We start from the raw sequence: 13,813 nt of genomic DNA, 5'->3' as shown, positions 1-13,813 counted from the left end.
GCCCACATTTTTCCAACTTGTCAGGGATCAAACCGGCAATCCTTCGGTTCCAACCTCGACGCCCTAACCAGTAGGCCACGGCTGCCCATGATGAATGCCCATGCCACATTGGTAACCAAAACACTATGTGTGTGTATAGATGATAAAGGTCCCTGTGGCCCGGTGTGGTGTGCATCAGACTCTGCGGGACTGCTGGTCGGCCCTGGACCCCTTCTGTGGCTGGTGTGTGTCTCAGAGCAGGTAAGAACACTTGAAGCTGGACCGCTGTGATCTTACATTAATGACCTTAAAGTTGCCCTCACTTGCACAATGTCCACACAAGGACAGTTTTTTTTTTTATCGTTTTGGCCTTGCTTCCATGCGAACACGAGCAGTGAGCCGCCTTGCTAAAGCGGCACTCGGGGAGCAGTGAGGGGTTAGGTGCCATGCTTAAGGGCACTTCAGCCGTGGATGTGGGAGAGCAGTGCTCAACCACTTCACCCTCCCACACTTTTCCTACTGGTCGGGGATCGAACCGCCAACCCTTCGGTTCCATGCCCAAAGCCCTAACCAGTAGGCCACGGCTGCCCCGTAATGAAGGTAAATGGCATTAACAATATTACAAATGCGATGAACCTGGGGAATAACGTTTAGTATGTACTTGTGGTGATAGCCTACAGCTAATGTGAATCGTGGACTAAAGCAAGTAAAGGATATTATTTGCTAACCTGACCCTCGCCAGATGAATTTCATTCCGCCTAGCTCCACTCATCCATCTGGGTCCAATCCATTGGAGTGTTGCTTCAGAAGGCTGGGCCTAATCAAAAAATGCTTGCCCACTGAGCAAAGAGATGTTGATACGATGTCTTTTCTAAGTCATTTTTGGACGTCAAATGTAAGTCACCTGGACGTGCAGACTGTTACTCCAGGCAACGTCTTTTTTCGACGTCTATTGAACGTCCATTTATGACGTCCACAGTACGTCCGTATGGGAGCCATTTCTAGTCCAAATGTGGTCTTCATGGACATTTTTGACGGTTTTTGAAGTCATCTTTGTGGACGCCTTTGACGTCAAATTCAGACTCATTTTAGACATTGATTTTATACTGTACTGCTTATAGTTTCTATGCATAACTGTAGTCCTGTCACGGCCCTTTTACTACTGCAGGTAAACGGTAATTCCCCAGACACAAACACATGAGGCTCAAGAACAGTTTACGCTTTTATTGCACAGTTACTAAAATTCACAGAGGACTCACAGCAGCCTAGCTATAAACATTGCAGTCCCATCGCAAGCACCCCCAACTGGCAAGCAGAAACAGATTAATAATGCAGGTAAATAAGTTATCTAGGTGAATATACATTCAAAATACTGAGAGGGCACAGCAATTCATCATTAAACCCACACACAATGATCAGATTACGCTACACCTTAAATTCAGTTCCACTCACCCAACGTCTTCTGTCCACTCTGCGTTTACAGCTGGGCTGACGAGTCACGTAGACAACAGACACAACACAAAGGAATGTCCGCTGGTCGGCTTTTTAAAAGAATAGTCCACAGGACGCGCTCCGATGTAGCCGGTACTGCACTGTCGGCGCCAGGTCATCCACAAGTCCAAATCAGGGCGGATCCTTCCCTGAATGTACTTCGGTTGTTCAGCAGACACAGTCAACGTTACATCCGGCGGTGTTCATTGGCACTTCCAGCATTCCCCCAGATCGCGTTGTTGCTCGGCTGATGTAAACCTGAGCTGCAACGGACAACAAACATTTATGAGCCACCAGCCACTTTGTCTACCAACTTACTAACGCATAGCAAGTAGGGCTACAGAAATATAACTTCCCTTAAGAGGGTACTTAGCTTGCGTTGATGGTGGGCTCTCTGCCGTTGTGCCAGTTGCTGTCGCATCTCCCTCTCAAGGCCCCCTCCTGCCGGTCACCTCGCAAGCTCATATAAAGCACCAGGCCAGGTGAAAGCAAGTGTTTAATCAACCAATGTGAATGAACCCCTCCCCCTTCACAGGTGCACAAAATCAGTCTATTACATCCCATCAGTCCTCTCCAGGTGTCCCTAGTCAGTCCAATACACAGCCACTCAAGGAGTCCATTAACCCAAATGTTAAAATACACAGCAGGTAACAGCAAAAACAGTGTAACATGCATAGCAATAAGCTGCACATATACCATGCATACACGACAGTCCCATTTCAGAAGATGGCATGCTGTTCCAGTTCATTTTCCTATAGCTTTATTTGACTTTCTCACCAGCAGATGGTAACTGGAAATGCATACCAAGACATACATTTCCACTTTAAATCTGCTGCCGAGCCAAATGAAGCTTCAGTAAAATTAACTGGAACAGGTTCCTACCTTCTGGACACCTTACAGTCAGATTAACAATAAATCACAATCCAATCCCGACTGTTGTTTCCCCCATCTTTACTGCAAACATGACCAGATTATTGCAAACATGACCAGATTCACCTAATGAAAATAAAAACTAATTCTGGGCTCTTTTTTTTTTAAACATATGCACTCAGCGTTCTCAGGGCAGCAGTCCTCACATCATAACGCCTGCAAACAGAGGGAGACTAAAATTAATGAGTTGCAAAACACACAGAACACAAAAAGACCATCACTGAAGCACTACTGAGGCGCAAGTCAGGTACATCAAACAAGGGGCAAATAAGGGCTATGAAATGAAGAACATGAAGCCAAACACTACTTCACAACCTAAAGTGTATCATACCCCCAATTCCCCAAATGTATAATTGCCCCCATTCGCATCCACTACTACATTCATTTGTTTTACTGGTCCTTTTTTGTATTTAAGGGCCCGTCCACACGGAGACGCTTTTTAGGTTAAACGCAGAGGTTTTGCTTCGTCTTGGCCGAGCGTCCAAACGAATCCTGTAAACGCACTGCCCGAAACCGCACTTTTCTGAAACCTGGTCCCAGAGTGGAGAAATCTGAAACCATAGCCCGTTTGAATTCGTTTAGACAGCGAAACCGCACATCCTGCTTGCGTATCGATGATGTCATCGCCACACCTCAGCTGCCCTGGACTTGCACTTATAGTATTGCCTAACAATACTAGTTTTCATTAACAATAACGTATTGACTGTTACTAACAAAGGTTTTATAGCAATATTATAAATGTGGTGACAGAATAGCCTAGAACTTGGGTAAGCCTTGCGTTTAGTAGCCTAATTGCGGTGATAGCCAAAACTAATGTGAATCACGGACTATCCTACAACCAAAGAAAGTAAAGGTGATTAGTAGGCCTACCTGCGTTAGCCAAATAAAGGACGGGACTGCATCCTTCACAAACCGTAAAATAATGTTTATTAGTTTTACAGTTGACTACAGTTGACAGTTCACCATCAGTCCACACAAACAATTCTGGTTTCCTTGCACTAGCCATTTTGTCATAGCCTATTCTGTCTGTTTGTAAAGCACAAACTTTGGTTAATTTCTGTAAAGAAACAGTGCCACCTAGAGGCCTGGGGTATGAAGTAACATGTTGAGTCGTGTTGAGATGGATCCATTTGGACGCAAATATTCTTGATGCGGTTTCAGGGAAGACGGAGGAAAAAAAGATCGGTTTCGTACATGTGGACTAGCCCTAAATATCAACACTACATGCATATTAAATGTAAATAATGTTGTCTACCTAGGCCTATGTCTCATGGAAATTATCTAACGTTAAGCCAAGTTGATATTCGCCTGCATGGAGACACTTAACAGTTAACTTACTTGCGCCTGATATTTCATTCAAACTAAAACTACATTCACAATGACATCTTACACAGATGTATTTTTGGATATGATATTAACTACCATTCCAGATATCCAACATAATGGTGAAGTTAGCTATTGGAAAAGTTAACATTAACTCCGTCAACGTTAGCGATTCTTAGCTCGCTAACGTTAGCTAATTGCTAGCTAGTTCTAACATGACTTAGTTCGGTTTTGGTTAACATTACACTTTGAAACCAATATATTTATAATAAATTCGCGTTTTCAATTGGCATATGCAGAAGTACTGTAATTCTTACCTTGGATATGATGATGGCAGAGTTTGGACAGCTCACACAAGCAGAAAAGTAATAGTTGAAGTTACTGGATTTGAAAACTTTGTCAGGGGTGGGAGTAGGGTTGCCAACCGTTCCGTAAAATACGGAATCGTCCCGTATTTGCAAGGAAAAATATGTGTTCCGTATTGAACTGATACGGAACGCATTTTGTTCCGTATTATTGAGAATCAACTCGTGCAAATCCATGACAGATCAGTATTATAATTTAGACTATGAACGAAAAATACACGATTTGTATGAAATAACAAACCTCTCAGTTTGTCTGTCATCACTATCCCAACAGAGAATGCACTTTTCATTTGAGCCACTGCGAGTCACGTATATTACGCTGATAGCGTAGCGTGAGATGACATGTCTTGTCATGAATTTTACAGTGCATCTGTGCAAGATAAACAAATAGGCTAGCCTACTTGCTGCAGAGACAGAAAAAAGCCAGAAATAAAATAAGGCTTCACCAAATTCAGAGCTTTTGGAGCAGCTTGCTATGTTCAATATATTTTTTTCTATGACAGCATATCCACCAGCAGTTTTCAGAGTTGGTTTGAGTATAATAGGCTACAAACAGTTATTTCTTTATCAAGTGTTTTTGCATCGAAATGATTCTTGTTTTGCACCAGATAGAAAATGAGTAGGCTAGTGGCTATAGAATGTAGTACATTATGTGCGCATTTTAGTAAATAATAGCTCACAATTTTGTAAAATGATGCACTATTTAGTACAATAATACATACATAATTTCAACCCCCCCCCCCCCCCCCCCACTAACTGAAGTGGATGCCGGTGTACTGAAGTGTATTATCGAAACCCCCCCCTAACCCCGTTCCTTATTTTCATAACAGAAAGTTGGCAACCCTAGGTGGGAGGCAGGGGATGAACGTTAGAAATCGCCCCACAATGCTGTGCGGTTCAAGTGCAATTCAAATTGCTGTCAGAGGGTTAAAAGCAGAGCAAGACTGAGAGGCAAACGTTTAACAACTTGTTGAAAGTGTCTTTTTTTATCAGCAATCACCAAATGAAAGCTAGACAAAGCCAAAACAATTTCTTTGCAACTAGTAGACACGGGAGTTGCATAGCCTACACATGCTCATTCCTTATGGTATTTAACTCTCAAAGAATTTGTCGCAGTTCACAATTTTCAGTAAAAAAGTGACTTAATGTGCCTGACATTTTTATTGTAGTCTACTCTTGAGATGTTGACCTTAAAATACTCAGTAAGTTAACCCATTACTTAGGCTACCAGTGACCCAGACAGTGGGTAGAATACCATGTTGGAGATTGAGTTCCAAACCACCAACCCTGTGGCTGGATTATGGAAAATAACCCAGCATGGGCTAACATAACCCAATAAATGGTCAAACTACCACAACCCAGTAATTGGGTGCAGAAATAACCCAGCATTTTTTAGAGTGTGCGAGGCCTATTACTACTACTAATAATAATAATGATCACATTCATCATGTTGGTAAGAACAATGTTGGTATTTTACATTTATTTTGTATTACTACTAGCCTACTGCTACTAGGCTACTACTACTAATAATAATAATAAATTACTTAAATCATGTTAATTCCCTGCACCTGTTTTAGACGTCCAAAAAAGTGACCTACACCGACGTCCAAATGTTCAACTACATATTGACGTACAAATGGGGTCATTATTAGACGTCCAAATAGTGGACCTAGTTTGCACGTCGTTCTAAAGTTCAGAATTGGTCATGGACCTACGGACGCAATATAGACATCATCTCGACGTCCAATGTTTAGTGGGTGCATATGATTGAATAAGCCACTTGTCTGTCATCTATTGACGTGCTACTTCAACCACTCACATCGAAGCCAACCCGTGACGCTGATAACAGTCTCACAGTCGCTTCTACACTATGTCACATCTATGAAACTCCCGCCCTGCGTCCTGATTGGCTGTACCATAAAATCGGTTGCAGAAATCACTCTCAATGGAAGAGGTCCCAGATGGATGTGAGTGAAGCTAGGCGGAGCTAAGCGGAACAAAATTCATCTGGCGAGAGTCAGGGCCCACTTCCCCGATAACGACGGAGACACGCTCTTAAGAGGGTTTTCTACGATTCATCTTACGATCGTTCGTTTGGTTTTTCCGACTGTTTCCCGAACATGCTCGTAGCGTGAACGCGCATGCACTGCTCTTAAGATGCTCTTAAGGGGAGCTGTCCACGTTAATAGTTCTGAAATATCCTCTGATTTGACGGTGATGTCAGGTGACTGCACGTCACAGCTATAGGCCTACCATTTAAACTTCAGGTCTACACATTAATTCACATCAAATACGAAAATAGAAACACTTTGACATCTGCATGTAAGCATCCCAAGTAGGTTATATACCACACAGAGACATAAATAATTGTAATTATTTTAAGATTAGATTGTTGCACCATGCAATAATGTTTCGCGGTGCCACTTAAGAACACGTTTGAAGATAAGAAAGAAGTCGAGTAAGAAAGAGAGGAAATGTGTAGGCTTAGATTTTGATGCAGTAGGCTTCATCACAGGTAAACACAATAAAAAATGGGAACGTAAATTGGATTATGTGTTCTAAATTGTAATTCCTCTGTATGTCCTGTTGGTGACCTCAGTGAAAAGTACTGTTAAGACGCTCTTAGCCGGTAACGAGTAGGCCTACTCTGGAGCACTCGTAGATCTACGAGTGTTTTCACGATGCTCTTAAGCTACGATGGTTTCGGGAAACAGTCGGCAAATCTTAAGACGTTCGTAAGAGGGACTTTACGACGCTCTTAGGCTTAAGATGCTTTCGGGGAAGTGGGCCCAGGTTAATTATTTGCACCTCCATTCACCAAATAAAGGACTGGCCTGCACCCTTCACAAACCGTAAAAATAATGTTATTAGTTTTATAGTTGAATTGAAAACGGAATTGTCCTCAGGAATGCTTACCTCATGCGACTGCTTCGGAGAATGCATAGACTGTATTAAAGTAGAGAATTAGAGAATTCTATATTCTATAAAATAGTGAATTTGTGTTAGGTCTCTGCACGGCGACATCTACTTGCCTTGCATTTATGCATTAGAGTGTTTTCACCTCTTCGTGCGGACGCAAGATTTACCGGTGTCGTTATATGCATGAAAACGTAAGAAAAAATATACCCGTCATTTTCGTGCCTTGAACTCACTCTCACATATCACACATGTAATTCACATAGCATTTCACTGTAACACTTACAACTAAGTGTTGTTGTCACCACCAAAGACAACTGGACCACGCCCACACACACAGAAACACATTTACTTGCTTTTCGTTTACACCTTTACTGTTTATATCAGACCCAGGGCTTGAAAACGAAATTATTTTTCAAACGTTTTGTGAAATTTTATAAAAATATATAGAGAACGAAAAAAAAACCCGTTATTAACCGGTTTTGTGGATTTCAGAATAACGTTTCTGTTCCGGAACAGTTGAAGACCATTTTGTTTTCGTTTCCGTTTCCGCTCCTGGTAAAATTCTGTAAAATTCCGTTCGTTTTCGTTTTCGTTCCTTGAACCGGTTCGGAGCCCTGAATTCAGACCTCTTTTCACTTCTTGCCCTCTTCACACTCACTGTTTCCACCCACCTGGTTGACAGCACACAGCCACTATGCTTCTGGTGGTTAGCACCATAGATATAGAAATATATAGAAACCTATATCTATGGTTCTCACCATATGCTGTATAGAAACTTATATCTATGGTTCGCACCATATGCTGTATAGAAACCTATATCTATGGTTAGCACCATATGCTGTATAGAAACCTATATCTATGGTTAGAACCATGTCTTTCCTCACCCTTGGGCTTCAGTACTCTCTGTTCTGTTCCAGATGTAGGTTCCAGCATGACTGTTCCAACTCGGACTGGGTCTCGGTTCCTGGGACGTCCCAACAGAGGGACATTATGTCTGTCCACATGATCAGAAGCAGCACTGGACAGGTACAGAGGTTTACATTTTGTTGTTATTTGAGTTGTTGTTGTTGTCGTTCATTCATTGAGTCTGTGGTTCTCTCGCCTACTAGGACATCACAGTGACAGCTGCACCCAACCTAAACCGAGGCATACGTTTCTCATGTGCTGTAGAGAAGTGTGACAGTCCGGGCCCCTCCAACTGTTCCTGCACCTTCTCTAGTGAGAGCTTCCCTGCTGAAGGTCTGTGAATTGACACATGTCTGCTTATTACTGCTCCAGTAAACCACAGTGGACAGCTGTAGTGCGTCTGACCCAGAGAGCCTCTGTGTGTGTTCATGTGTGCAGGCCTCAGCCTCAGAGTTACGATCACAGTCCAGACGGAGACGCTCACTAAAGATGTGCTTTTGAAAAACTGCTCCAGCATCAGAGGAAGGCCGACTTCTGCTTTGTGAGAGCTGTGGTGTTGCTTGCTCTTGTTACCTTCATACAGACATTGTTTTTAACACACTTATCAAGAGATGAATCACATTCCACTGTGTAAGATAATGAACATTGACTCAAGATGTTCACAGTATAGCACAAATTTGTTATAGAAAATATTGATTTACTTAACTTAGTTTTTGTTTAAGGTGTTGCTTGTGTGTGTGTGTGTGTGTGTGTGTGTGTGTGTGTGTGTGTGTGCGTGTGTGTGTGTGTGTGTGTGCGTGTGTGTTTGTTCCACAGGTGTATGGAGTGCATGTCTGCAGGATGTGTGTGGTCTCTCTCAGGTGAGGCTTGTACCTGGAAAACAGCATCCACAAAGGCTTTAGAAACTTCACAGGTAAGACAACTTTCAGGTACATTAATAACAACAACAACAACAGCAACAACAACACATATTGCTCACAGCCTTTAATGGTTAAATGATAACTCTGGCATGTTATACTTAAAGCCCTGTAGTTAGACTTTGCATACTGTCGGTAGGAAAGAAATAGGTGCAAGATTGAAGTAGCTATAATGTTAGCAGCGAGAATGGCTAAGTAGCTTCAATGCGATGAGAACTCATGAATGCTAAGGGTCCAATACTCTAGGCCCAATTTCACTAACGTAAACGTCTAGCCAGATAAGATTGCCAAATCAGGCCTGGTATTATTATTATTGATTAATGGGCAGCCGTAGCCTACTAGTTAGCGCTTCAAACTTGTAACCGGAGGGTTGCCGACCCCCGACCAGTAGGCATGGCTGAAGTGCTCTTGAGCAAGGCACCTAACCCCTCTACTGCTCCCCGAGTGCCGCTGTAGCAGGCAGCTCACTGCGCCGGGATTAGTGTGTGCTTCACCTCACTGTGTGCTGAGTGTGTTTCACTAATTCACGGATTGGGATAAATGCAGAGACCAAATTTCCCTCACGGGATCAAAAGAGTATATATACTTATACTTATACTTATACTTAATTTGACTGACACTTTTATTCAAAACGACTTTCAATTCTGTTATTGCATCTATACTTGCTCAAGGGCACAGCGATGGCAGCCGGGAATCGCAACGATGGCCAACAACTATTACTGGGTACTGCATGCTAGCCCAGCTCCTTAACGACTACACTCAGTCCTAATCGTTACAATTAATACATTTAAACAAGAAAGGTTGAATCTAATCAGCACCCCAGGAAGTAGCCTGTGTACCTTATTTTCCTCAAATTTACCACTAGAACTTTTTATAGGAGTTTTTTATTGAACTAGTCTACAAGTGATATCTGACTTTTTTTACATGCTTTGTCCTCTCTCATCTCTCTCTGCCTCTCTCTCTCCCTTTAGGATGTATGTAAAAACATAACACTGGGACAGAACTACACAGTAAGTTGCAGATTTCTCTTTGTTATTCAGACCAGTGAAGATGTGTTCCAAACACAAAGGAAGTACCCAGTGTTGCGGGATGTGGTTGCTTAACAGTGTTGTATTAATAACCTGCCCGTAAACTGCTCACCATTGAGAAATGTCCCTTGTCTTTTTTAGCTCTCAACTCTTTGTATGTTTTCATGTCCTATAAAGTTACACAATGTAAGAATTCCGTTTTTTGTAAATGTTCGATGTACTGGGTACTCATTTAGCGCTAAGGGGGTTTGTGTAAAACTGAGAAAAAGGATCATGGTCCTTCTATCAACAACATTACATAGTGCAATACTAGGGCTCCAGGCGCACATTGGTAAGGTCAGAGACCTCATTGTCTGTATTGTAAATCAGTGTAGCATCAAATTGAATTTGAAGTTGTTACTTCGAGATAAAGGAACAACGTTGTGTTGGTTTAAAATGCATTTTAAAGTGACATTAAAAAAATAATAAATAAATAAACAGTACCATATCATTAACTTCTGAAGATGTATAACAGTTAGTTCATAGCATTGCTTTTTACTGTTTTATTTTCTTTGAATCGTTCCGTCCATTTAATAGTACAGCATAATGATGTTGTGCTGTGATATTAATCTTTAGGATAATCAGACAGATGTGTTTACATGCTACAACAGGCAGGCTACAGCAGGCACGTATACTGTAGTGTTTCGTTCACGGAGCGTATGCTGCAACAATTAGCTTCCTCCATAAACAGTGGAACTGGCTACACCAGACGTGATTGCGGCTTGTACATTTGAAAAATTAGACCAGTCTTCTAAAACTATTTTTACACTCCACAAACAGAAGTCTTCAATTAAGCACCCGGTGGAGCCTGTGGTACGCGACCCGGTGGTACGCGAGCTGCCACTAGGGGGTCCGCGAGATGAAAAGGGCAATGGCGGAAAGGAGTTAAAAATGATTAATGAATTAATAATCTAATTAATTCATAACTAATACATACTTTTGAATCGGGTTATAATAATATGGAAATGTGAAATTAAAGGAAATCATTTGTAAACTCTATAATAGGCTATGTATTCATTAAAATATAAGCTACACACAATACACATGATTTCCTTCCCATGACTTCCTACTTCCCAAAGCAACAGTGCCTGGTCTGCAGTGAGATGCTATCTAACCATTCTAGTGTGGTTTTTCATTTTAGCGTGAGAGCTCATAGACCAGTTGCACATTTTGATTTTGTTATTATGTAGGGCGGCTAATTAAACACGATGCCTGGAATGAGTCAATAGAATGTGTTACTTTTTTATGTGTTGGATGGTGGGGGTACGCGAGCTGAGTCAGGATGTAGAAGGTGGTCCGCGGGGAAAAAAGTTTGGGAACCGCTGACTTAGACATTTGACCTGTAGACAAATATGTTGACCTGTTGACAAATGTTGCTGTTAACTGCATCAATCTGTTCGCACACTGTGTATCTGTATATTTCTATCTCTTGTTATATCTTCTTCACTCTCTCTCTCTCTCTCTCCCCCTCTCTCTCACTCCCTCTTGTTTTTCTTCTGTTTTGCTCGTAATCTAAGAAGCCAGACATTCTATCCATGACACCTGATGAGGTTTCCATACATGGCCGAAACCGTGCAGTCATTAAAGGAAGGAACCTGGAATCAGTCACAAAGGTCCGTTTCCAAGGAAACATGGACTGCAATCCAAAAGAGTAGGTACCTTTCCTTGCCATGGGAAAACATTTAAACTGAGTGTGTGAAATGTGTGATCTAATTTCCTGTTTTGTCACATGACCAGGTCCCCAGTGTTGTCCCATTCTAGAAACTCCAGTTCCCATGAGTCTCTGACATTCCACATTCCGAGCAGAACCGTGAAAGGAACCGTGAGAGTCTGTTTACTGACGATGGATGGCCAGTGTCATGGCAACACCAAACTCACCTACGACTCCCCACCGATCTGCAGCCGTCTGAACCCAAAGACCACATGGGCCAGGTACAGTCTCATACATCTATCCTGAAAACCAAAGACCACATGGGCCAGGTACAGTCTCATGCATCTATCCTGAAGAGCATCTCCAGAGTACAGCATATACAGAGTCCTTAAAATGGCATATGATATAGGCTATTCAGCTCCGTTCCCCCTAAGGAAACACACCATCCCATCGTGTAATAGAGAACCAACCTGTTCATGTGTAACCTGCGTTGTATTGAACCTGCGGAGTTTAGCCCTGCACAGGCCTGGACTCGAACCTGCGAATAGGAGCACCTCGGATCGTAAGTCGAGCGTGCTGACAATTGAGATAAAAGCCCAGGCTGCTAGCTTTCATGCCAGCACTACTCTTAATGTGTCGGGGAGTGAGGTTTACCAACATTCCACATGCACAGCTGTGCTAGCTGCCATCCGTTACATATGTTGTACTGTATGTGCAAATCTACTTCTTACTTACATGTAATAAGTTCTCCTGCAGCTGTCAGTCTGTCTGTCTGTCTGTCTGTCTAGATATCTGTCTTTTTGTCTGTCTATGTACATATTTGTCTTTCTGTCTGTCTGTCTGCCTGTCTGTCTGCCTCCCTGCCTGTCTGTCTGTCTACATATCTGTCTTTCTGTCTGCCTGTGTGTGTGTGTCGGCCTGCCTGTCTGTGTGTCTTTCTGTCATTGCACTCCATGTGTCCCCATTTCACACCGTAGCACAATCATGCCTGTGTCTAGTATCACTTCACTGTTTTTTACCAGGCTCTGTTGAAAGCAGCCATCTCACCACAGCTGTCAGTGTATTTGCCAGCAGCACAACCATTTCACTTCTCTCTTCCTTGCTCTGTCTGTGTAGCTCTAGGTTTGAGTTAGGCTGTCTCTGTCACAAACTTTGCTTCTGGTTTTGGGACTGTGCGTGATGTCTGTGTTGTTTTAGGTTCGAGTTAGGCTGTCTCCATTACAAACTATGCTTCTCCGTCACAACTTTGCTTCTCGTATCTGATTGTATAGGATGCCGGTCACTGATAAGGGGGATTCACATAAGCGTCACTTCACTGTTTCTTACCAGGCTGTTTTAAAAACAGCTATCTCAGCATATTTAGTTTACTGTGAGCATCAGCATCTTTAAATTTCCCTCATTGTGCTTACTGAACTTCACTGAACTTTCACATGTATTCGCATGAATGAGTATACAGTATATGTTTTCATCACATATACTACATACTAATACTACTAATGATGGTAATAACAACAACATGTATGATGATTGTTATTATTATTTTAATCGTTGTTGTTGTTGTAGTTGTAGTTTGTCCTACTCAGGAGCCCAACCCTTGTGTTGGTTTTGTGAGCTAGAGGAAATATTCTTTGCCTATATTAATGTTATTTATGTATTAGTTTATTGTTTTATTCTATGTTATTCTGTACCATGTGATTGGTGTGTTGACTACTGTCAGGCACCTGTTGAAATAAGAGGAAGATCACACTAGTTTCCTCAGGTGTTCCCACACATGTGACCTGATGCTGGGTTCTGTTGGGACAAGAGGAAGATCATACTAGTTTCCTCAGGTGCTCCCACACACGTGACCTGATGCTGGGTTCTATGTTCTGTGTTCTGCAGTGGAGGCAGAGAGATTGCGTTAGAGGGTTCTAACATGAAGTTTGTGGAAAAGGTGAAGCACAAAGAACAGCCTGAGGACATCACCCTCAAGAGAAAGATTGAGGTAAGAATGAGTCCTCTGTTTTGCGGAAGTATCGCAGCGGTTTTGCGGCAAAAGTTTTCTGTGGCTCTAGCCTCCCGTCATCATAAGCCTCCCCCCCCCAAAACGACTTAGCTTTGTTATCCACTTCTGTCTCACTCTGCTGCTAAGCCCCCAGCCCTCCCACAACTCTCCGCCCACCAGCTTAGTGTACTGTGAGAACTGGACTCAGGTCGATCTCAAGACTTCAATCTCAAGACTTTGAGATTTGTATTTCCAGACATTTCTCTATTCCATCCTTCCTG

The 13,813-nt window shown here is 42.4% G+C and overlaps 1 protein-coding gene and 1 long non-coding RNA gene across 2 annotated transcripts in view; one reads left to right on the top strand and one right to left on the bottom strand.

Annotated features, from left to right (window-relative positions):
* plxnc1 (plexin C1) overlaps window positions 1-13,813 on the top strand; it is a 49,318-nt gene that overhangs the window by 1,964 nt on the left and 33,541 nt on the right. Inside the window, exons 4-12 of the mRNA XM_042078205.1 lie at window positions 140-240; window positions 7,925-8,033; window positions 8,117-8,246; window positions 8,352-8,454; window positions 8,730-8,826; window positions 9,802-9,840; window positions 11,415-11,548; window positions 11,635-11,829; window positions 13,430-13,532. Of these exons, the coding sequence (XP_041934139.1) occupies window positions 140-240; window positions 7,925-8,033; window positions 8,117-8,246; window positions 8,352-8,454; window positions 8,730-8,826; window positions 9,802-9,840; window positions 11,415-11,548; window positions 11,635-11,829; window positions 13,430-13,532 (1,011 nt within the window). The remainder of the gene's footprint in view (window positions 1-139; window positions 241-7,924; window positions 8,034-8,116; window positions 8,247-8,351; window positions 8,455-8,729; window positions 8,827-9,801; window positions 9,841-11,414; window positions 11,549-11,634; window positions 11,830-13,429; window positions 13,533-13,813) is intronic.
* LOC121697001 lies at window positions 1,270-4,154 on the bottom strand. Its single transcript, XR_006026367.1, has 3 exons — window positions 4,041-4,154; window positions 1,432-2,556; window positions 1,270-1,284 (listed from the first exon to the last, which is right to left on the bottom strand). It is a non-coding gene; the product is annotated as an uncharacterized LOC121697001 (long non-coding RNA).

This window comes from Alosa sapidissima, chromosome 22, assembly GCF_018492685.1.
Source record: "Alosa sapidissima isolate fAloSap1 chromosome 22, fAloSap1.pri, whole genome shotgun sequence".
Classification (NCBI taxonomy): domain Eukaryota; kingdom Metazoa; phylum Chordata; class Actinopteri; order Clupeiformes; family Clupeidae; genus Alosa; species Alosa sapidissima.
This window is presented reverse-complemented; position numbering and strand designations above follow the sequence as displayed.